Source organism: Pleurodeles waltl, chromosome 7, assembly GCF_031143425.1.
Source record: "Pleurodeles waltl isolate 20211129_DDA chromosome 7, aPleWal1.hap1.20221129, whole genome shotgun sequence".
NCBI classification, from domain to species: domain Eukaryota; kingdom Metazoa; phylum Chordata; class Amphibia; order Caudata; family Salamandridae; genus Pleurodeles; species Pleurodeles waltl.
The window spans coordinates 640,022,433-640,045,042 of NC_090446.1; the positions used below are offsets into that span (position 1 = coordinate 640,022,433).

General features: G+C 43.1%; 1 protein-coding gene across 6 annotated transcripts in view; it reads left to right on the top strand.

Annotated features, from left to right (window-relative positions):
* Positions 1-22,610, top strand: part of SH3TC2 (SH3 domain and tetratricopeptide repeats 2) — a 232,473-nt gene that overhangs the window by 115,363 nt on the left and 94,500 nt on the right. For all 6 annotated transcript variants that reach the window (XM_069244636.1, XM_069244633.1, XM_069244637.1 and 3 more), the window contains 3 exons: positions 5,477-5,582; positions 6,596-6,739; positions 11,659-11,869. In XM_069244636.1, the coding sequence (XP_069100737.1) occupies positions 5,477-5,582; positions 6,596-6,739; positions 11,659-11,869 (461 nt within the window). The remainder of the gene's footprint in view (positions 1-5,476; positions 5,583-6,595; positions 6,740-11,658; positions 11,870-22,610) is intronic.

A 22,610-nucleotide genomic window follows, 5' to 3' on the forward strand; every position in this document is an offset into this window, starting at 1 on the left:
CCTGTGGTATTCCCCCCCTCTCGGAGTTACTAATAACCTGAATGGGGCAGGGACGAAAAAATAGACACTGAAATAAAAGTAACCAAACAGCTAAAAAACAGTGGCCCACATTTACACATCGGGCCCATTTTGAACTTGTTAAGGCACGCTGTATGTTTGCATGCTTTAGTGTTTCCTGCGGGTAATCTTTGTGGCAATATCAGTCAAATCAACATTAACCCACCAGGCCATAAAACAGGCCCTCAGACTGCTAAAAGAGACCGTCCTACACTCTGATCTGTCATACCAGCCCATCGGCCACTGTCTAATTGCACTATAGGCCTGTTCCACCCTGTAAATAACCTGGGGTACAAGTGACATTGGGGGTAATCATCAGTGGATTATGAGTGAGATTTCGAAGGCCCCTGACGTGAAATCACTAAGGGTATTTGACCCAGGGACTCCGCCACCTTTAGCAGGTGGAATCTCAAGGTGAAAGGCACTCACCCGAAACTGTCCTTGCAGTAATTTTAATTCCGATCGCGTGGGCAAGGGCATATTTTAGTCAACATTGTTAGGTAAAGGTGAGCAACGTGGTGTACCCAAGTAAAAACGGCAGAAGACAGGTTGCGCCAGCAGAGGTAATTGTCTGGGATATAAGTAGTAGTTCTGCAGTATTTGCAAGTGACAGTCTGGGCAGGTTTAATATATAGGTAGAGACATAAGACACAAAATAGGTTAACACGGCAGCTACCTGAATTGGAGTCATGTGGTACGCATGATTGTGCCTGCAGTTGAGTGTAAAGTGTATTGTTGATGTGGGGCAAAATGTGACTGTAGCTTGATCTGGGTGTGTCTCCGAGGTGGGACACGCTTAGCCTCCTGGATGGTTAGGAGCAGCTTTGCATACGTGACGGTGTCGGGGATTAGGTTGAAAGTTTAATTTTGGAGCAGTTGCGGCTGTTCAGGTGATGAAGATCTACAGAATGCAGGGTTGGCCTGCGCGAGAGAAGCGTAGGAGAGAAAATGCAATCTCCATAGTTCCAAATCCGTAGACCCCACATCAGCATTTGCTTACGTCAAGACGTTGATGTAATAAAATACCTGAAATTGATTAACCTAATTTTGATTATTGTTTAAGAAAAGGAAACCGGACGGGGTCCACCAACGTTCTAATTAAGGTGCCCAGGACCATTGTTCTCCGTAAGCAGTGCTGCTGCTTAACTTCTCATCCCTTCCATGTCCAGAGCAGTTCTAGTAATGTCAGCGGCATAACAACGGCCCCTTCAACCCCCACGGTGCGGGGTGGGGGGGTCTGAGCTTCAGGGGGCCCCCTCAGCACATTATACTGTGCACCGGCGGCAGGCCCCTGCCTGGGTCCGGGGAGGGGGCCACCTCCAGATACTTTGCAGGGGGCACCCTCAAGTTTCGTTAAACACTGAGTACTGCTCCTGGGAGGCTCAGAGGTACACAAAGTTGCATGTATAGAGTGTAGAGATTTGGGTTTACCAGTGCCCGGGAGGAACTGTGAGAGAGCGCCATGCCCAATTGATTGCATCTCATGACGATATCTTGCCAAACCTCAGAATGGTCCCAGGAGCCTTACAGACATTCATCATGAAGCTCTGCCCTCAGACTGCTAATCCGTCGTCTACCATCTTCAGTACCCAATGCACCATGGGATGTGTTCAGGAAATTGCCATCAAATGACGGGGAATGCCGAAATCCAGGAGTTGGTCTCTATGTAACAGCTCACATAGTGTCATCCTTGTTGATTACCCAGAAACTGTGTTTTTTACCCACACATAGGCAGCAACAATACTGATTCTTTTCTGGAAGACATTTTTGGAGGTCTCCTGCTATTTACAGAAAGCTGCAAATGGACCTTCTAAAAAGATATCACCAGCTACATGAATAATGAGATACGCCTTGCATGTTCTTGCCGCAGTTTCAGCTAGTGCACAATTCACTGAGCTATTTTATACACTTCGACCCGTGAAACCCACAAGATAAACAATGTCTCTGTGATAAAGACATTAAGGCACTGAGCTATTTTACATAGAAAACACATTTTGCATTTGTGACCTAGTGTGGATGCTCTGAAACAGGCACAATAACGAAGCTATTTTATTAGGATTCTAACATATAGCCAGAGTATACACTAAAGTGACTCCAGCAAATGCATTAACCTGGGGTGATTAGAAATCCTTGCTTTTTAGCCATCTACTGCGGCACATTTCAGTAAATCTAACATATTTTTTTTTTTGGAGTGGGTCAAGTGAGAACTGAGGAAAGCAAATTCAATTTCCTATGATTACATATGTCTATATTATCTATGTAGATGAAGGCTGTCAGTTAAGTCAATCTGTGCCTGTCGCACAAAGCAGATGTGTAATCCCACCTCTATATTTGTGGAATGTTCCAGTTTTTGTCTTTTAAAATCTGATGCCCCTACATTAACCACCCAAGTTATCGAGCAAAAGAAACTTCCATAATGTTCAGTTCTCCTCAAGACCACCATGGCATGCAGTATGCCTGCCAAGTTTCCAGGTCTTTGCATTCTGGGCATGTCGTTTTTTTATTCCATTATAAAACCAGGACTACAGGTCTCAGACTGACCCTCAACGTACCCCGCCACAGCCACATCTCCCACCACCAGAGAAACCTTCACTGGCTCCCCGTGGACAAAAGGATCACTTTCAAGCTTCTTACCCACGCTCACAAAGCACTCCACGTCACCGGACCAGCCTGCCTAAACAACAGACTCAGCTTTTACACCCCTACCCATCAGCTCCGCTCCTCTAACCTCGCCCTCGCCGCCGTCCCCCGCATCCGAAGAAAGACCTCAGGCGGCAGATCCTTCTCATACCTCGCCGCCAAAACCTGGAACACCCTCCCCACCAACCTGCGACAGACTCAAGACCTACTCACCTTCAGAAGACTCCTCAAGACCTGGCTCTTCGACCAGTAACACCAGCTTCCCCCCCACCCAGCGCCTTGAAACCCTCATGGGTACGTAGTGCACTTTATAAATCCAATGATTGATTGATTGATTCAGTAGCATCAAGACATGCATGGGCCTGAGAAATTTGGCGCTGCTTTGATGAAGTGCTGCTGCAGAAAGAAATTGTTTGCATGTCCAGCTCTGGATAAACCGGCACCTTTATCAAAGATGCATCATAAACAGGTATACTGTGCTGAGATTACTGGTTACTTGGCACCATCACACAGCCTCGTTGCCCACTGTAACATAATGCAGGGATAGATGGGTGATATGCTGTGAGAAAACATGTCGAAAACCAGGCCTTGCAGTGCTCTAAGGATTCAGAATCTAATTTAGAATACATGACTTCAGCTAAAAGCATGCAGAGCTTAAATCTGTTTTTTCATACTTGGTAGAGGCTGAAGAGATGTACCCAGAGTTCTGACTAAGCACCACTATGAAAATTGCTGATTGCCATCCGAGCAAGGAACTTGGGAGTAGATTCAATCAGCTGATCTCAGCCTGTGGTCTGAGCACCCCTCCTCCCCCAGGGGTCCGTGACACATTCCCAGGGGGTCCACATGCCTGGGCCAGCAGGAAGGCACTTCTCCAGCTGGGGCCTATTGACTGCAACTTGCGTATTTTTATATTTGTACTTCCTTTGTGCAGCAGTTTTAAAAGCACTGCAAAGTTCCTTCTACATCCAGCAGCTTTCAGGAAAAAATAAAAAGCGTTAAGATAATGCTGGTGATTAATGTACTTTCTAGAGAGAGATGGGAGTTTTGTCTAGTGGCAGTTTTGTCTCATCTAAGGTAGCACAGATGGTTAAAATGCCTGCTGCAAAGAACGTGTATCATGCAAAGAACAATATTTTATGTGCATAGCACAGTGGGTTACTGCTTTTGTCACAGAGATTATTTTGTTGCTATGCAGTTCATAAATTTTAATCATAATCTAGCACAGTTAGCTATGAACTGCCATAAAAGAACTGCATGCAAACTACATGGCACAAATTATACATTTATGCTTTTTCCCAGTCTTTCATTATCCTTATACTGCTAAAAAAGGTTTGCTTGTGTAGAAATAGATTCTTATTATTAAAGTCAACGCTAACCACTTTGTGATGTTCTGAATCCCGAGTTTGTGCTTCTCCAGACCAAGCCTCTTAGACAATGCCTACCAGTGTGAATGACATGTGAATTCTGCACTGTGCAGTCCACTGTAAAGTGCTCCAACACCCTACACTGGTAGGTGAGGTGCTATAAAACTAATGAATTACATGTGACAGAGACGTTATGGAGAGGAGAAAGGTCTTTATGGTTTTACTTTTTTCCCCACCACATATTTATGTGAAAAAGTTTTCTCAGGTCTTATGTACCTAAAAAATAAAAACAAAGATCACTTGGGAAATGTAGAATCTGGCCTGAGGATTCAGCTTTCCTAAATATAATTCAAACATTGAAATGTTAGTCACCTACATGCAGTGCCAACTTTTCCATTAAAATGTTGCAATTTTTGCGTATTTTTTCTATCTTTAGTAAGTCGAGTATTTGTTTGGTGTGTACTTGTTTGTGCATTTTTTGTGAATTACTGTTTTAATGTCTGAAATTACAATCATACGAATTGCTTGGGAGTCCCCGGCTCCCATTAATGATTCAGTGTGGGTCCTCAGGAGTCAAAAGGGTGGGAACCACTGGATTAAATCATGCGGTCTCTGCCTACAAGCTACATACACCCACACAGTTGTCTACTCTCTGTCCCAGCAATGATGTTACGTGGCGGTGATCACCTATCAATGAGTTTTCAAGAAGCTCTTACCCCACTCTAAGAAATTATTACACCCCTCTTGATACTATGCCCCTGGGTTTTGGTGACTCTCCTTACTGGCCTCTTCAAAATGTAAAGGGTACTCATAATGACGGCCAATGTGAGGAAAAAGTGATTAGAGGAAAAGTGAAACTTGATTGGATACTCCAGCACTGATTCCTCTGTTACCGGATCTGTGAGATATACCAATACAAGGCAGAAATGTATCAGTGCCTAGGAAGAGGTATGAGTAATATTAAAATGGGGGTTGTGCTACAAACGTACACACCAAAGGTGCATACTGTTCTGGAGTGCTTTTGCAGTTCTCCAGGCCACATCTGAAATATTATGTCTAGGCTGAAGGACTCATCTAGATTTTTATGTACATTTTTGGAGTCCTTATCATTAGTATTGTAGTAAGTATAGTGGAGACCAGATCTAGATATTTGTTCCGTTCTGCCGCCCCTTTTTGAATTGTTTGCCCATTCCCATGTGCCCCTTAAGAAGCATTATGTTCAGATCTGAAATCTCAATCTATAATATTGTATCTGGTGCTGCAAGTCACATATGGGGTTTGATATGTAGTTCTGGAGATTGGCTCTTTAGCTCAACAAGCTGGTAAAACTGCTGTGGTTTACATTTTTGTTCATTTTTTATTTTTGGTCTCTCTCTAATTTGGTCCTTTCCTATAATGAACACTTTCCTTAGGAGCTGTCAGCTCGCTTGCTATCAGTTCACGCGCTCCAGGATCTCTTTGTCATCACATTCAAGACGGTGGAAGAAGTCTGGAAGTTCTCCACGTATATGAGCTTAGGTATGTAGCAACCAAGCAGCCAGCATCAAAAATGTAATAAGCTTACCCAATACCTATTGCCACACTTCTCCACCATTCGCGCTACCTTTTTTAAACTTTTTCATAAATTGAACTCAGATGGGTGGGGATGCCAGATGAAAACATATGTTTAAACTAAGATTTCTATTTTTAATATTTCAGTGGTGCATGGGCTGCTGGCAACATGTGCCAAGTCAGTAGATCCAGAAGGTGCAACGCTTAAATAATTTATACAGCGGTTTATTTATTGGGCATTGGGATGTTTTCTAACAGTCTGGCAGGCTGGCTGTTGTGTTTTGATTTCATGAGCAGAAAGTCTGTAACACACAAACTGTGCATGCTTTACAGTTCTTGGCTCAGATAAAAGGAGAATGGTGTGGATGATTCTGTGACCTTTAACAGTGCACTTTCTAAATTGCATCCTTTTTTATGATTAAATTAAGGGGCTTTGAATTGCATTCCTATTGTGGCAAACACTGAAGATTATGGGAAGTCCATAGGTCCAGATGTATATGGATAGTGGGCATATTTGATTGGTATGGCAGCTCATAGCTAAATGGATGTGGGGTCATCATCTGGATGGGCCTGGTATCTTTACAAATGTGGGCCTTAAGATGTTCATCATTATGGTCCTGGTGGTCCTTTGCTGGATGTGCCTCGGGAGGTTTATTGGGATGGATTTGTTGCTTCCTATTTTAGATTGTTATGGAAGTCCTTATCCTTATGGGTCTGTGGCTGTATATTAGATTTGGCCTGGCATCCCTCGTATAGCTCAGCATCATAGTCCTCATCTAGCTGAGCTGGACACTCCTTATTTCAGTGGGTCAGACCTCACTCTTCCTGTCAGTGGTCCTGGTGATCCTATCTGAATGAGTCTGGTGGCACTCATGAAGGTGCCTAAGCAATCCTCTTCCACCATCCCACTCTGTTTCTTTGTTTCGATGTTGAGCCTTCTGCCTTCACACATGCCTTCTATTTCCGCATTCGTTCCTCAGGCTATGTGGCATGCTGTCTAGAGTACCTGCTCTTTGACCAGGGTTACTGGCTCAATTCCCAGCTCGTGGAAGACACAGAGATCCAGGTGGCAGTAAATGAGCAACACCTGGCCACATTGTACCTTGGCCTCCTTCTGCAAGAAGGTGAGTATGAATGCAGAGAGAGTGAATGATTCAAGAGGGAGGGGAAGGTGGTGAGAAAAAGGCTACACCAATTTAAAATTTCAAAGAAAACCAGGGTTGGATAATACTTTACAGAGAACACCCATCCAACCCCTGACTCGGCTTTCAAATTAGGCAAAATGGGAACAATGTGGGTTCAGAATGGAAGACTAAAACTAGAGCCCAGGGCACTCAGGGCTCACATGAGTTAACATCTACCAACATAATTACACAGGAGACGGTGTAGGGAGTGAGCTTCCCAATTCCAGCCTAACTTTCCATCCTAGAGTAAAGAAGGGGTATGCATGTACCACAAGAAAAGACACATTTTGAGTGTATGTATGTGGGGTAATCAAGAACATTGATTGTTAACCCAATAGTACCTACATGAGTTTCTAATAATCAGCCTTCAGCTTTCTGATAATCAGCACTGGATTCAATGGGGAATGTAATTCCCCCTCACTGTGAGATACCCCAGTTATGTCCAAGAACATTCATTAGATACAGGGGCTCAGACTCTTGCATGGTGAGGTTCAGCACAAACCACTAAAAATATAAATTCAAACTGGAAGTACATCCTTTTGCAGAGCAAGGTGTTATGTCCTGAACCTTGTCCATTACCCACAATCTTGCACAGCCTGTGGCTTCCCTCTGTCCATTCAGGTGCATCTTCTTCCATATCTCTATTGAACCCAACTCTGACCATAACCCGTGCTATCTCCTTCAACACACAACACCAGCTACATCTCAGCAGAACTCTCTTTCCCCATCCAACACCCAGGACATCAGAGAGTCATTGAGGTCTCCTCCAATATCCTCATCATACACAGACACAAAGGAGGTCCCATAGCATCCAAGTTCCTGAACATCTTCGGCTGCCAATTCAGCAGGTCCTAAGGTACCCCATTCACCACCTGACAATTTTTACATTCATTTAAGCAACATCTTGTGTCGTAAGTTAGACACAACTTCTGTCATGTCAAACGTTGAGAGGGATCCTAAGACACCAACCCTCCACAATCCTATCTGCACATTTTCCATGTTTTCCTGAGCCACTATTCCCTATTACCAGTGTTATATAAAACATTTTGAACTTTTCATGTATACCCATTTGTTTTAGCTGATCCACACTTCAGAAATCTTCCATTAAGCCATACCTCACCTCCTCCCAACCTAATACTTGATCACTGTTTTTATTTCATCCAACTATTTCATTTGTTTGAGGGAACTGGGGGGTAAGTTTAAAGGTAGTTAGAAAATCTATGTATCAACCCAACCATTTTTAGGTGTTTCTGATTTACTGTGAATCACTAAAATGCACATCAACATAACTGTAGACCTGTCAACTCTTACGGTGTCACTGTGTGTCAGATGACATGGACTCTCTTCACATGAGCAACTGGTGAATAAACAACCTACACAGTGCAAGAAAAGTTGAACTGGAAACCTCTCCACTACGTGATTGAGATTGTCTTTTGAGGCACCCAGCAGCCAATGCCAAGTAAGGGTTTTGAAAATACCCTACCATATCGGCCACAGCAAACTTTTTTTTTTTGGGGGGGGGGTGAGGGGTTGGTAGAGACCATCGTGGAGGTAGGATAAGTGTCTCTCATAGACTTCTTGGAATGAAACCCTGTCCCCAACAAGGCTCTGCTCCCCACGCAGTACATTTTTGTTTTAAGTTCTCAAGGGCTCTGATTATCTGCTGAAAGCCCGCAGTGTATCACTGGTCAGATAGCAGATTTGTGTAGACATTTACTTGCTTGACTCCTTCATGACTACTCTTTCTGATTTTTGTTCTTTCCCATCTCATTGAGAGACCATCTATGTCACTTTAAGGGCACTGCTCTAGATCAGCGGTTCCCAACCTTTTGACTCCTGAGGACCCCCACTGAATCACTACTGAATGCTGGGGACCCCCAAACAATTTGTATGCGTGAAATTTCAAACATTAAAATAGTGATTCACAAAAAATACACAAATAAGTACACACCAAACAAAGCTCAAATTACTAACAGTATGATTGTATATTGAAAAAAATATGCAAAAAAATCAGAACATTTTAATGGGAAGGTTGGCCCTGCATCTCAACGACTAACTTTTCAATGTCTGGTTTTATTTAGAAAAGCTGAATCCTCAGGTCAGATTCTATATTTCCCATGCGATTTCGTTTTTTATTTTTTTAGGCACGGTAGATCTGAGAAAGTCGTTCACATAAATATGTGGTGGGAAAAGGAAGTAAAACCATAAGGGCCTCTTATTGCTCCGTAGCCTCTGTCACATGTAATCCATTTATTTTATAGCACCTCTCATTCCAGTGTAGGGTGTTGGAGCACTTTACAGGGGACTTCAAGTCATAGGATTCGCATGCCATTCACACTGGTAGGCATTTTCTAAGAGTGTGTGGTCTGGAGAAGTAGAAACTCAGGATTCAGAATATAACACAGTTAGAGTTGACTTTAATAAATGTATTTCTACGCAAGCAAGCCTTTTTTTAGCAACATAAGGAAACTGAAATACGGGGAAAAAAATACGTTTCTAACTTGTGCAATGCAGTTTGCATTCAGCTCTTTGATGGAAGTTCATAGCTCACGTGCTAGATTATGACTGTAACTTATGAACCGCACAGTAACAACCACTGTGACAAAAGCAGTAGCCCACTCTGCTATGCACATAAAATACTGTTCTTGTATGATACTCATTCTTTGCAGCAGGCATATTAACCATCTGTGCTACCCTGGATGAGTCAAAACTGCCACTAGACAAAACTCCCATCTCTCTCTAGCAGGTACATTAATCACCAGAGTTATCTTGACACTTTTGTTTTTGCCAGAAAAATGCTGGATGTACAAGGAACTTTGCAGTGCTTATAAAACTGCTACACAAAGGAAGAAAAAAATATAAAAACACACACATATTCCTGTCAGCGGCCCCACCTGGCCCAGGCCTGCGGACCCCTTGGGAATGTGTCACGGACCACTGGGAGGCCAGGGACCACAGGTTGGGAACCGATGTTCTAGATTAAACCTGAGTTATATGCAGCGGTCCTGAGCACCCCAGCAAATATGAAGCATGAATGTGCCTCTGCTCCATACATCATAGCCCATAAATATCAAATAGACACTAAAAGCAGATCAGAACACATTGCTACCAGTGCTGCAAAACAACAGATAGTGCATATCTCTATTTTCGCATGAACAACACTGCAGCTGATAAGCACAGCAATCAAAGTTAAAATATTGTTCATGACTCATCTTTCCGAACAGCACCACCTCAATGTACCATTGTAACACAGCAGCTTACTTACTGTGCTGCCATCTCTATGCAATAGTTTTGTGTCAAATGTCTATTAAAACCATTACTATATTTAGAATATTTTAAGCATGAATCAGGCCTTATGGCAACAGAGCCATATTAAAAGCAAGGTAAAAGACCAAAATCAATTTCAGAAAATATGAGGACTGAGAATTTGAGCAGAAACCAAACAAAAAAGCTACTTTTGTAACTTTGATAAAAAACAAAGAAAAAACATTAAGAGCCTGATTACGACCTGAGCGGATGGGATACTCTGTCACAAACATGGCAGATAACCCGCCCGCCGTATTACAAGTTCCAGTAGATCCACTGGAACTTGTAAAACAGAGGACGGGACATCCGTCACATTTGTGACGGAGTATTCCATCTGCCAAGGTCGTCATCAGGCCCTAAATTTTCGCCAGCATGAAGAAAGTCAGAAATAGTTAGTTTTCACCTGAAGGAACATATTGCCAAAGGAGAGGTCTCGGCTTTAACAACATTGGGAATACCAGGGCTATGTTCTTCTTCTTCCTGAGGAGGTACATTTTAGTTGCATGGTAGGCAGGAAGGATTAAATCAATAACTTTGAAGGTCTAATAAACGATCATAAAAATACAGCTTGGTCTCTGTTATATACCAATGGTGCGAGTAAAAGTCATAGTTGTGCACTTATACTTAGGGTGGCCATCACCAGATAGGAATTGATTAGATTTGTACTGCTTTTTCAAGTCAGATATGAAAGAACCTCTGCCAAATCACATTTCTCCCAACCAGCAAAGGATGTGCTAGAGTGCCAGTCTTCATCCAATCTGTAGAGATACATCTTCCTCAAAGGATGGTGTTGAAACTATAAGCTGTGGTCGAAATACTTGATATAGGCTGTAAGTAACCTGCAGATCTAATACAAAGTGAAGATACTTGGTACAAGGGAGATGCTGGTGGAAATCCCATGAATAGCAAGTTAACGAACACTCTGGTGATCAGTAAAGACCATGCTGACTGGTGGAAAGAATAACAAGATCTCAAGGTGTTGGTTGCAGAGTTTAAAGCTATTTTCAGCAATTCAGTTCTGCAGAGCTCCTGCTAAAGCATACACTCGCTTGACATTCGAAAGTGATAAATCTGGAAGTATAACTGGGTGCCATCCAAAATCTGGTTGATCAGAAATACACGTTAGGGTTGAGGTTTATATAATGTTTGAGATATGAGGAGGCTTAACCTTACGTTTAGGGTTAGGCTAGTTAATAATGTAAGGTTTAGGATTAGGGTTTATATTCTCCTTAGGGTATGGGGTAAGTTTACCATTAGATTCAGAATTAGGTTAATGTTAAGAATAAGGTATGATTTAAGGATAGGCATACCATTAGTGAATTGTAAATCCTTGTAGGTGTGCTCTGTGTAGTGACATAAAACTGATGTATTCTTGTTTCTTACTGACCACCAATTTTTGGTATGTGTCTTAGAACCCCCCCTGTCCTCCAACTACGAAGCACATTCTTTCCAGCACAGTGTTGATGTTTAATGAATGCATGTGATGGCCTAGTGTAAAAAAAAGTGACGATACCTACCAGTAGATGACTGCATTTTTTCCTCACCCTTTGCAGGCCACTTTTTTGCAAGAGTGGTGTTCAGTGTCCTTCATCCAAAGGAGGATGAAGATGCACAGGAGGAGAACCTGAGTGTTTGTACGGATGAGCTGCTCCAGGTGAAGGACATTGGAGATGAGAATAGATGGGATGGTTTGTCCCTGTCCACAGGCCAGCGTGGCCGGGTGCCCATCTGTGCAGTGGAGCCTCTGTCCTTTCCTTTCCACCAGTAAGTGTATTTGTGTATCCCTTGTGTTCTAAGCATGTGATGCAATCAGGGACATAGCTTAGTCAATATTGTTAGGGGTACAAGTCTGAGATTTCCCAACAAACAACAAGGTGTACTCAACTAAAATGAATAGAGCGGGCTGAGGCCACTGTGTGGTGGTCATGTGAAGGGTTAGAGGCATAAGTTTTCAGTTTTTTTTTTTATTAAAGCCATTCAGCAAAGAGCCTCAGTGAGATAGTCTAGACCAGGTGTCTCCAACTTTTTCTTTCGTGAGAGCTACTTCTGATCAGTGAAAATTATCATGAGGTACCGAAGGCTAAACAATTTCTGTATTGTTACCACACACCCCCACGGCCAGGTTCTGTGACTTTAACTCTAATGTCCCTACAGCCTGGTACTAAAGTTTCAACAAAACACTTTGACTAGGGGCACTATGACAGGGCTGCCATGTGTGTCAGTGAGAGCGTGGTTTTTAGGAATGTATGAACATGTGTGCCTGTGAATGAGATATATGTATATGGGTAACAGAGTCTGTGTTGTGTGTTCTTGTGGCACAGGACATACCATTTGCCATATGTGGCACCCTTACATGTATAACACAAATATACACCAAATTTTTCAAATGGGAGAAATTTAAAGTGCAAAATGTTCATAATGTTGAACATTTTTCTGCACTGTAAATTTCTCCTGTGTGAAAAAATGCTGTGTTTCTCAGTTATAAATATGGCACTGTGTTCTGTTGGCCAATGGGAGCAAGAGGCCTCCTGTTTGTAAATGCAACACTTTAAAAAAACTAATTGAGAAATGTAAAATGAAAAGTTAACTTCATCATAAGGTAACTTTTTATTTTAGTTTTCTCCAATTAAAAACACTGAGAAACATCATTTTGTTCTCACCTCCAAAATACTGAGTTGAGAAGGACTTTTATTTAAGGATTAAATACCTTAGTGCTTTAATTCTTCGCCTCTGTCACTCGGCGTGGGTCGTAAATGCTCCTTTTCAGGCCCTGCCATCTGCAGCATGATGATAATAATATAAAATAAACCTGTGTTTATTTTTAAATGAACTTCGGGCTGTGAGCTACTCTGAAGGGGTGTGCGACCTATGGTTAGCTCGTGATCGACTGGTTGGAGACACCTGCCCATTCTAGTCCATTCCTTCCTTATAGCAATTTAGGGCGCATAGGCCAAAGAGAGCAGGCTGGCATAGGCAGACCAGGCTTAGGATGGGTAGGGAGAGCAAGCCTTTTAGTAGCCTAGTCCCAGCAGCAGGTCACACTTGGAAAAGGAGAGGAAATAGGTGAGCAGACTAGAAGAAAGCTGCAAAACAGTAGAAAATGCTGCAGAATTCTTAGAGGGTGTGTAATGACGGAAGGCACCTAAAGCTCCAGGAAAGGAAAGTTTGAAACCACCTGGACCTTACAACCCTTGTACACTGTTGTGAGCTATACATAAAGGAACCAGTGACCTCTTTTTTTCTTCTTTTTAATAGACAATATAAAAATGTTATTACAAACTTAAAGACATTAAGATAATGATAGTATATAATTTATCAGTATATAGTCAAAATGATATACTGAGGAGCAAACACTTCGACAGCTGTATGCCGTTAAGCTGCATTGTGCATATGATGGTGACAGGAATTGTGACTAATGTGTCCTATTGTTATAGAGTGATGTACTAGAGAGGCTTAGGCTGGACTCACATAGTCATCTTCGACCCACTGAATCATCTTGATGGTATGTAGCTAATTGATTGCCCCAGAAGGTGCCTCCTCACCCACTAGCATGGACAGAACACCACAATAGGATAACTTGAATGGAGATAACAATAGAAAGGGTAGATGGAACCAGGCTGAGGCAGGAAGGAGATGGGAGACACTATCTCCAAGTAAACATCCTCACCACCACCCCTGCGCAGCAGATGGTGAAGAGCCTTTAGGAAGATGCAAAAGGAAGTGAGCAACTGGGGGAAGAAGCTTACACAAGAACAGCTGTAACAAAAGCATTTGCCCATTAAACTATCTTAATTAGTCTACAAATGTGAGCTCTAACATTACATGCAATGCTCTGGTACTGGTATATTAACCATCCAAGCTATTGTAGGGGGATTGAGACTGACAAGTGGCCAGTATTTTTATGCCAAGTCGGATAAATAAGCCACACTCCAGCATTTTCAATGTTGAAATCTTAACATAAAGCGGCACTACATGTTAACAAGACTTTCAAGCATATTTTAGAGCTGTCTAGACTATTCCTAAATATTTTTAATGCAAACATGAAGAATTCCTATGAAAAAACAATGCAGAAGGTTTTAAACAAACTGCTATTTACTTACCAATGACCAACCCTATCAACCAATAACCGACCTCATCATAAACTCAGAATACACAGAAAAGTGTAGTGTTTTTTCTGAGAAAGGTGGCTACCCCTATTGCAAGTTGAGGTCTCTAACTGGATGCTCACAATCATGCTAAGGCTTGCAGCCAGATAAGCCCCCACAGCACCAACTGATCGGTACACAACTCTAGGTGGGTGGGTGTTCTGAAGCATGAAGGTACAAGCTTCCCTCAATCACAGAATAGGTACAGCACACTGTCAGCAGTGCAAGCGTCACTCCTAGAACAGGCACAGCAAGGCACTAACAGTGCTTGCTTCCCGCTCTCACAGGACAGATACACCAGGGCATCAGTTGACAAGCTTCCCATCTTCACAGAGGACGTACACCAAAGTATACCACAAAGAACAGCTACTGCTGGGTATTGACAGCGCAGACCCACATTCCTTGTGGAACAGATACATCATGGGCAACAGTGCAGACTCCCCTCCTTCATGGAACAGGAACAGCACGGTAACAACAGTGGAAGCTTTCTTTCCTGACACTGCCGCAGCAGCAAACGTTTCATACTGTCACAGAAGAGGTAAAACTCTGAAAGTTTCAGTGTAGGACCCCCTCTCAAATTATAGGCACAGCACAGTCTTTAGAAGCAGTGCTTACAATCTTGCCTATTCTATGCATGTGTTTAAGTATAGTTGTGTGGAGTGGCATGTGTATGGATGGTTGAGTGAATAAAATAGTTAAGTAGGGATAACTGAGTATAAATATCTGTTATTTCAGCACCAGTATTCCCCAAGTGGTTTTTGTGTGCTTGCAAATACATATGTCAAGTTATGATATATTTGGAGGAGGTGAATTACTGTATTATTGCATGTGTAAATGGATGGAGAAGTGGATGGTGGTGTCAAATAGTCGACAGCTGGGTGAGTGGGAGATAGTGTGGCCTGTGATTTTATGTTTGGATGAATTCTGAATTTCTGTGCACATATGGATGAATAGATGGATGTGGATGGAGCATGTATGTAGAAGGGATATATCTGTGGCTTGATTGGTATTTGTGCAAGGATATTTGATGGTTAGTTTGTGTGCATGGGTGGATTAAAGTTAATTTTGTGTATGTGTACCTGTGATGTGTGTATGAGTGTGTATACTTTAGAAAGGGCCTTGTGTGAGACTGTGCATGTGTGCCCAGATGGATGCAATTGTAGCCTGATATTTGTAAATGACCATGATGGTGCTGTGTTTAGAGCTGCTATCCTTGTGTACACGTTAAGCTATAAAAATGAGCCAGTGCCCCAGGTGGGATGTAAAATGAGGGAAGACTCTGAAGGGGACATTGGCAAGGAAATGTAACTAGAAATCCATTTCAAGAGGTTTAGTCTATGTAATAGAGGGTGGCTTAAAACATGAAATCTAAAATCCTGTGCTTTACAAATTATGCCTCTCCTGGATGGTATTTGAGTGCCTCTCCATAAGTTGTATATTATTGCATCTAGACATACACCTAAAAACAGGGCAGACCTATTGACTTTGTCACTGCTTGTTATGTGTATCGGATAATGAGTAACAACAATGGATTTGTTGCGAATAAGTAGAATTGAGAATGTTTCAATTATGAAAGTTCGAGACGGAATTAGACATTGAAGAGATCTGTGGAGTGCAAGTGGTCTTCAGAGTGTCTCAATCACTTCTGTTACCCTTCGTGCCACTTTTTCGGCCGATTTTCCCTCTGTTAGGACACTTCTTTTTATCCACACAACTTTCTGAAACCCCTGTGCTCTCTGTAGAGAGGCCTAGGACTGCATTTACATGGAGAGGGAATGACTTTATGACAAACTTTATGGCACTGTGAGAAATTTACATTAAGTTCAGACTCTTCTCCAGAGCTCTCACTTGTGTCTTGTCTTGAACTCTCACCCACAAGCAGAACTCTCCCAGATACTTAGCAGCAACTTGGTTCATGTAAAAGAGTTATATGTTGCAAGAGCAAACTACAACAAGCATTTGCAATGCAACGGGTCTCGCGTTTGCTCATGTTAGAGCTGATCGCGTTGTAAACTCCTAACCCGACTTTTCATCTATCTGCAAAAGTGCATTCATGTACATAACCCGAAAAAGTGAAGTTAACTGTGTAAAGCGCTCGACTTCTGCCAAGCGAGATCGCGCTAACAAAATAGAGAAAAAGTAGTCCACGATCCGACAGAAAACAGCGAGCCTCGCATGTTTTCTGTACTTGGTCGATGCGCTCGAGGAGGGCTAACCACCGGAAAAGGCATGACGTGTGCATGCCTTCCACTAATGAAAGCAAGCAGATTTTACTAGGCAAGCTACACGGTGTTTGTCGCATGCTTTACATGGCAATTATTTTCATGGCTCAACTTTTGTGGGGCTCATAGAGCCAAGCCAGACCCTTAGCTCAACTCTCCCTGTCAATATATTGGCTCTCCCACCTCTACCCACTCTGCAGCAACAGCGATTTGATGCCACTGTTCCTGCAGTGAGCCGACCCAACTTTCAGTGCTAGTCTAAGACACGACTCCTGTTAGCGGTGTATCTCACACCATACCGCGACCCTGTGAAGCAACTATATGTAGATGCAGCTCTTAGTCTATTAGCAAAATAGAACCTGCTGTTGTGCACATCAATATTGGTTGAAAACATTTCATATACTAAAGCAGTGAAGTTGTGTACACAGTGGATAGGGCGTGTCCACTAAGGCAGAAGGGCTACCAAAGGATACAGGTGATGCATTTTGGCTGTGAGAGGGACATTCAGGACTTCAAGCCCCATAGTGCTGTTGTGACCAGAGGAGGCGGGGGAGTGGGGGATGGGTGTCATAAAAGACCAACTAACACCTGCCGCGCAGGACACATTTTGGCTGCAAACGGGGCATTGAGGACTTCAAGCCCCATAGTGCTGTTGTGACCAGTGGAGGCGGGTAGTGTCACAGAGCCAGCTGGGTGCTATAAAAGACCTGCTAATATTCCACAGCATGATACGCATTTTGGTTGTGAAGGGGATATTCAGGATTCAAGCATCATACTGCTGTTGTCACCAGAGAATGTGGGAGAATGACATAGTGCCAGTGGGTGCCATGAAAGACCTGCCAATACTTTGCAGTGCGGGATGTGCACTGGACGCACCCAGGTGAGTGCCCACTGAAGAGCGGGCCAAGGGCAGGTTCGTCAGCGCCCATCCACGGCCAATCGAGGCCCGGCTGGGCCCACTCTCTGATCAGGACTTCCTGCCGGCTACAGCTCTCTGAGTGTTGTGAAGAGTGGCATAAACTTCATATCTATCATGCCAAACGCAAAGCTATTGGTTCCACCACCGTTCCCCGTAGGATGACCAGCATAGACACTACGCTCGAACGAGCCATGGGGGGTGTCAGAATGAAATTGCTCTAACAGAGCGGAGACAGTCTATGAAATTAAGGAGAGGGCCAGCTGATGTGGCAAGCGGGGCTAGTATTGGATGGCCTTGTAACTCTCAGGCAACGACAACGTCCTAGATTTGAGATAGGGACAAGCAGCTGTAGTAACGATAATGCTAAGAGAAATTTAACAGCTGCCGTTAGAGCTTGTTGTCACCCAGTTTAATGGGTGCAACCTCCACCCATGAACCGACTGTAAAGTGCAAAAAGGCCAGCAGTTGCGCCCCCCTCCCACCCCTTCCGCCTAAGACACAATCAAATCAGAGGGAAACCGGTAAGAAGATAGATCAATCTATTATTAAAAGAATTTAACTGTGAAGAGATATGTAAGAACATTTGACCCTCTTTTATGATCAACTTTATCCTATTAACGAGCGTTTAAGCGTGAGGCCCAAATAGCCAGTTTAATAAAACTAATTCCGCAGATTTTCAATCAAAACAACTCAGTAGGTCATAATACTGCGATTGCTTGTTGCCACGAACGTCAGAACAAAAAAGAGGCAGACAGTCCCATAAGTACAGTCGCAGCAGCAACTCGGAGCACAGATGTCCCCGACCTCAGGACAATTCCTAGTTCTAACATTAGTATCATTACTTCCATCCCACTGGAGCAAGAGGCAGGACTCATTCGCAAAGGCACTCACTCTGCTCCTTCATTGACCTCAGTGACCTCGCAGGGATGTGGGGTTCCTGTCAACAATGGCAAAAGAGACTTGATTCTTAATCCCAGTGCTGTGACTTTAAATTTACCCCCTTGGCCTGTCCATAAGTACTGATATTGGCAGGAGTACCTCCGCTAAAGTATAATCTAACTGAAATTTGGGATTAGCTGCATAATGGGGTTATTCTCTGGCTTAATGTTCACAAAAATGTCAATGCGACAGAGGGTAATAAGATCTTAATGCTGCGCAGTGTTGGATGGGTGGGTCCTTTGCCAAAAAACATAGCAGGAGACTGTATTGTTGTGAACTTTAGGCAACAGGACAGCGTTCAGAAATTACCTGGGCTTTATGAGGTGTGCCTATGTGTACCAACAAGAATTGTCACCCTGACCTTGGCGTATTTTTATAAACCTCCTAAGCAGATATTACCCCCATTTCAGTCTAGGTACAGCAACAGCCACATATGGGTACAATATGCAGTAATAGGTCTGCAATCCTTGCAGGCCTTGCAGAGATCGATTGACTTGGGCTCTCTGGGTTGTCACATAATAGTACTTCCTTAAAGCAGTCCGAGGTATTGTTAAACCAACCATTTATAATGCCAAATATTTCTACTGTGAAGCAAAATGGACGCATTGCAGGGCTTCATTCTAAAGTATGACTCCCTAAATGGTAATTATTCATTAAGAAACTATTACATTTTGCTGCTCCTTGAAACTTGAGACACTAATTCCATTGTGCTTGATGGGTATTTGTGTTGTAGTCTATTGGCCTTTGCATCTTGGTCCTGCCATGGGGGGGGTTGACAAACTGGATAAATCTATCCCCTGGAGCTCACGCTGTGGCCTTAAACAGCCCAGGTAGTGATTTACAAGTTGTGTTTTATAAAGGGGTCTTGACTTTGTACCTTGTTCATTTTTACAATAATGATTTTATTAATGTCCCACATTATTCATACATACCAACACGATTGTGGGGAGAGTAACAAGGGGGAGGGCAACAACTGTTTTTGTGCCTAGAAGGGGATTTTAATGCTAGATTGATTCACCCAAGATCAGGGACGGGGGTGCCATAGATGAAGGTTGTGATCAGAGGGGCAGGGAATCGGAGGTTTTCCTCTCTGCATCGAACCTATATAATGTGTTGGAGGTGGTGGGTATAAGTGATATGGGACTGCTAACGTTTAGACGCAGGAGCAGTTTGTCTATTGTTGATTACATTTTTGTTTCCAGCAACTTAATTATTCTGCTGAAGTATGGAACTAGAGTAAGTTCAAATGTTGGTGACCATAACCTAATTAAGGCCGTCTTGACTGTGCCCTAAAGGGTGGAGTTAAAAGTTGAGGGTGGAATTTGTAATCTGAAGCCATCTACGGACAACCTTAGAGTGAGCTGGACCCACCCCAATTCCTGGGTAAAGTAGTCATGCATAACATGGAGTTCGTTTTGGGGTGTTTGGCAGAAAGTGATGGGAATGGGGAGATAGTCAACTCATTTGTAGCATTGTGCTATAGAATTAAAAAATCTCTCTCCAAACCTGAGAAGTCATCTCACACTGCACCAAAATGGTTTGATCATGTTCGGTTCCCAATCAGCCGCTACTTAGAACCCTAATCGCTTGCTGGAACGACTCTCCATTGTCGCCTTCTGTCGTAAACAGTACAAAATAACCACTACACAGAGGTGAAATTAAGTCATCAATCAGCAGTGGGATATCCAAGTGCATGCAGCAGTCACCAAACAAAGTAAATCCTTTTGGGATACAGTCTCAACTATGAGATCTTCTAACTGGATTGTGACCTCGATTAACAGCCATATAAATCCCAAAGCATGGGAGGTACATTACTCCCAAACTTACTCAGAGAGTCTATTCCCCAAGTTCTAGAGAGGTCGGACCCCTACCCTGACATAGAGTTTACCTTGCAGGAAGCTATAGCAGTCATACAGCAGAGTGCATGGGGCAAAGCTCCTGTTATGGATGTTATACCCATTGACTTCATTATGTGTAATGTCCATCTTTTCGCCCTACTGCTGACCGATGTTTTTAATAATTTAAAACATCAATTTATACCTCGTTCTTAGGCTACTTTTATCATTGTACCGATTGTTAAGAAAGGGGATCGTTCCTTGCCAAACTGTTATTGGCCAATTTCATTGATAGATATACCAGCAAAGCTTATTGGAAGGGTTCTATAAAATATGCTTGTAGAGTGAGCAGAGGAAAATAAAATTATAAACCCCTGTCAATGCGGTTTTCGCACCGTAGAGCAATATCTGAATTAACTTGTGATAGTAGGCACATATACAGTAGCCAAGCAAGCCCCACTCTACCTTGCCTTCATTGACTTGTCCTTGGCCTTCAACAGCATCATCCATTCCTACTTATGGTCACGTTTATTGGAAATGGGGTTGGAAGTGGCTATTGTTCATCTTTTCGCATCATTGCATGTGAATACAAAAGCTACGTTTTGATTTGACCAAAACGGGGAGGTATCTAGGGAAATTCATGTTGGGTTTGGGGTGCATAAATAGTATGTGTTTGTCTCCTTGCTATTTAGTTTGTATATTACCAAACTTAGGGTCTGATTTAGATCTTGATGTTATTACCTCTGTCCGGTTGCGGTGGCGGATGTAAGTACTCTATTGACTTCACATAGTTCCGACCTCCGTATTTAGATGGATTGCAGCTGAGCTGCAACCGTCACAGAGTGCTCTTCCAAGCCATCAGGCTGGTGGGCTCCTGCCCACCCTATTTAGATGTTACAGTTCTGCAGGTGGTGTACTGGAGGCAAGCTGCTGACAGAGGGAGACCGTTGTGGGACCCAATGTACAGTGTGCAATGGCAGTGGCTATGGAATAGAGGTAAGTTACGTACACATCATGAACCTTAGCCATAAGCGTCCACCTGCATAGCACACTGCACAACACACTACATACACACTACTGTATTATCTTTTACCATTCCAACACGACACAACCTGTACATGCCGAAAACTCATATTGCCATACATCCATAAAACAACATACACACTCTATTAATACTACACCTACACAACACAACCACAACAACCAACACAATTACACACTCATCCACATAACACAAAAGCACGAATACACACATCATGACAATGACCACAACACAATAACACACACCTTAATGTTGTACACTGCAACACAACTAAACATGCAGAGCAAACGTCAGACCCACATGCAAGTGGCACACATACTGACACAACCACATTACCTTCTCCAGCACCCTCTACCTCAACCAGCCAATCCACTCACACACACATACATGCACTTACTCAAATGCACAACTGGAAGCACAATATTACAATACATTGCAATGTGCACACATGGACATAGTGGATAAGTGTGATGTTAACATTATTTTGGTGCAAGCATTCATTTGGATGAATACTTACCCAAATTACCCATTGTGTATGTGATTGATTTGTGTCATGTACCAGTATGTCCCCATCAATGTCTGACACAAATGTTCCACCGACATTCGAAAACAGAAGTGGGAACAGGAAAAAGGAAGGTTTTTACCTCATTTCTCTTCCAATCCGTCAACTCAGATGTGAATTTAATACCGCCACAGTTGCCTTGGCGAGAAGTCCCATCGTAATCTGCTCGGCAGGAACAGTGGCAGGAGTCCTGCCACCAGCCACTATTTCCAATGGTTCCGTCGGCTCGTGTGAGTTTTCCTGTAAAGTCAGCGGGACTCGGGTGGTCTATTGCCTGTGGCCCGCCAAGATCTAATTCGGTGGGTGGACCGCCAAGGAGGCAGACATGTTTTCCGATGGAAAACCGACAGCAGGATCATTACCCCCAAGATTCTTATTTGATCCCCTGCTCCCTGGATATCCCTAAAATAAAAGGAGCCCCACTTCCTGTTGTGTTATATATGCAGACAATGCTGTATTAATAGCCCGCACACCTAGAGCTCTGCGCTTGTTAGTCTGTTCATTTGCACAATTCATGGCCACTCATGAGTCAGTAACAATTTTTTCAATGTCATTTATAATGACGTGCGGCCCTAGGTGCAATCAGCATTCATGTTCTTGGTCACCACTAATCGTTTAGAAAGTACAAGCACTTCTCCTTACCTGGAAGACACTTTTAGCGCAGATGGCTCATGGAGGCTGAATATGATCCAGTGCAGGGTGAAGCTACCGAGGGCGACAGATTCACTTTTTAGCCTCCTACCATTGCCTGGAGGCAGGGCCCTCACACAGTTGTCACAGATATATAACTCGCAGTGTGTGGCGGTAGCATCTTACGGGTCAGAAATTTGGAGCATGGGGG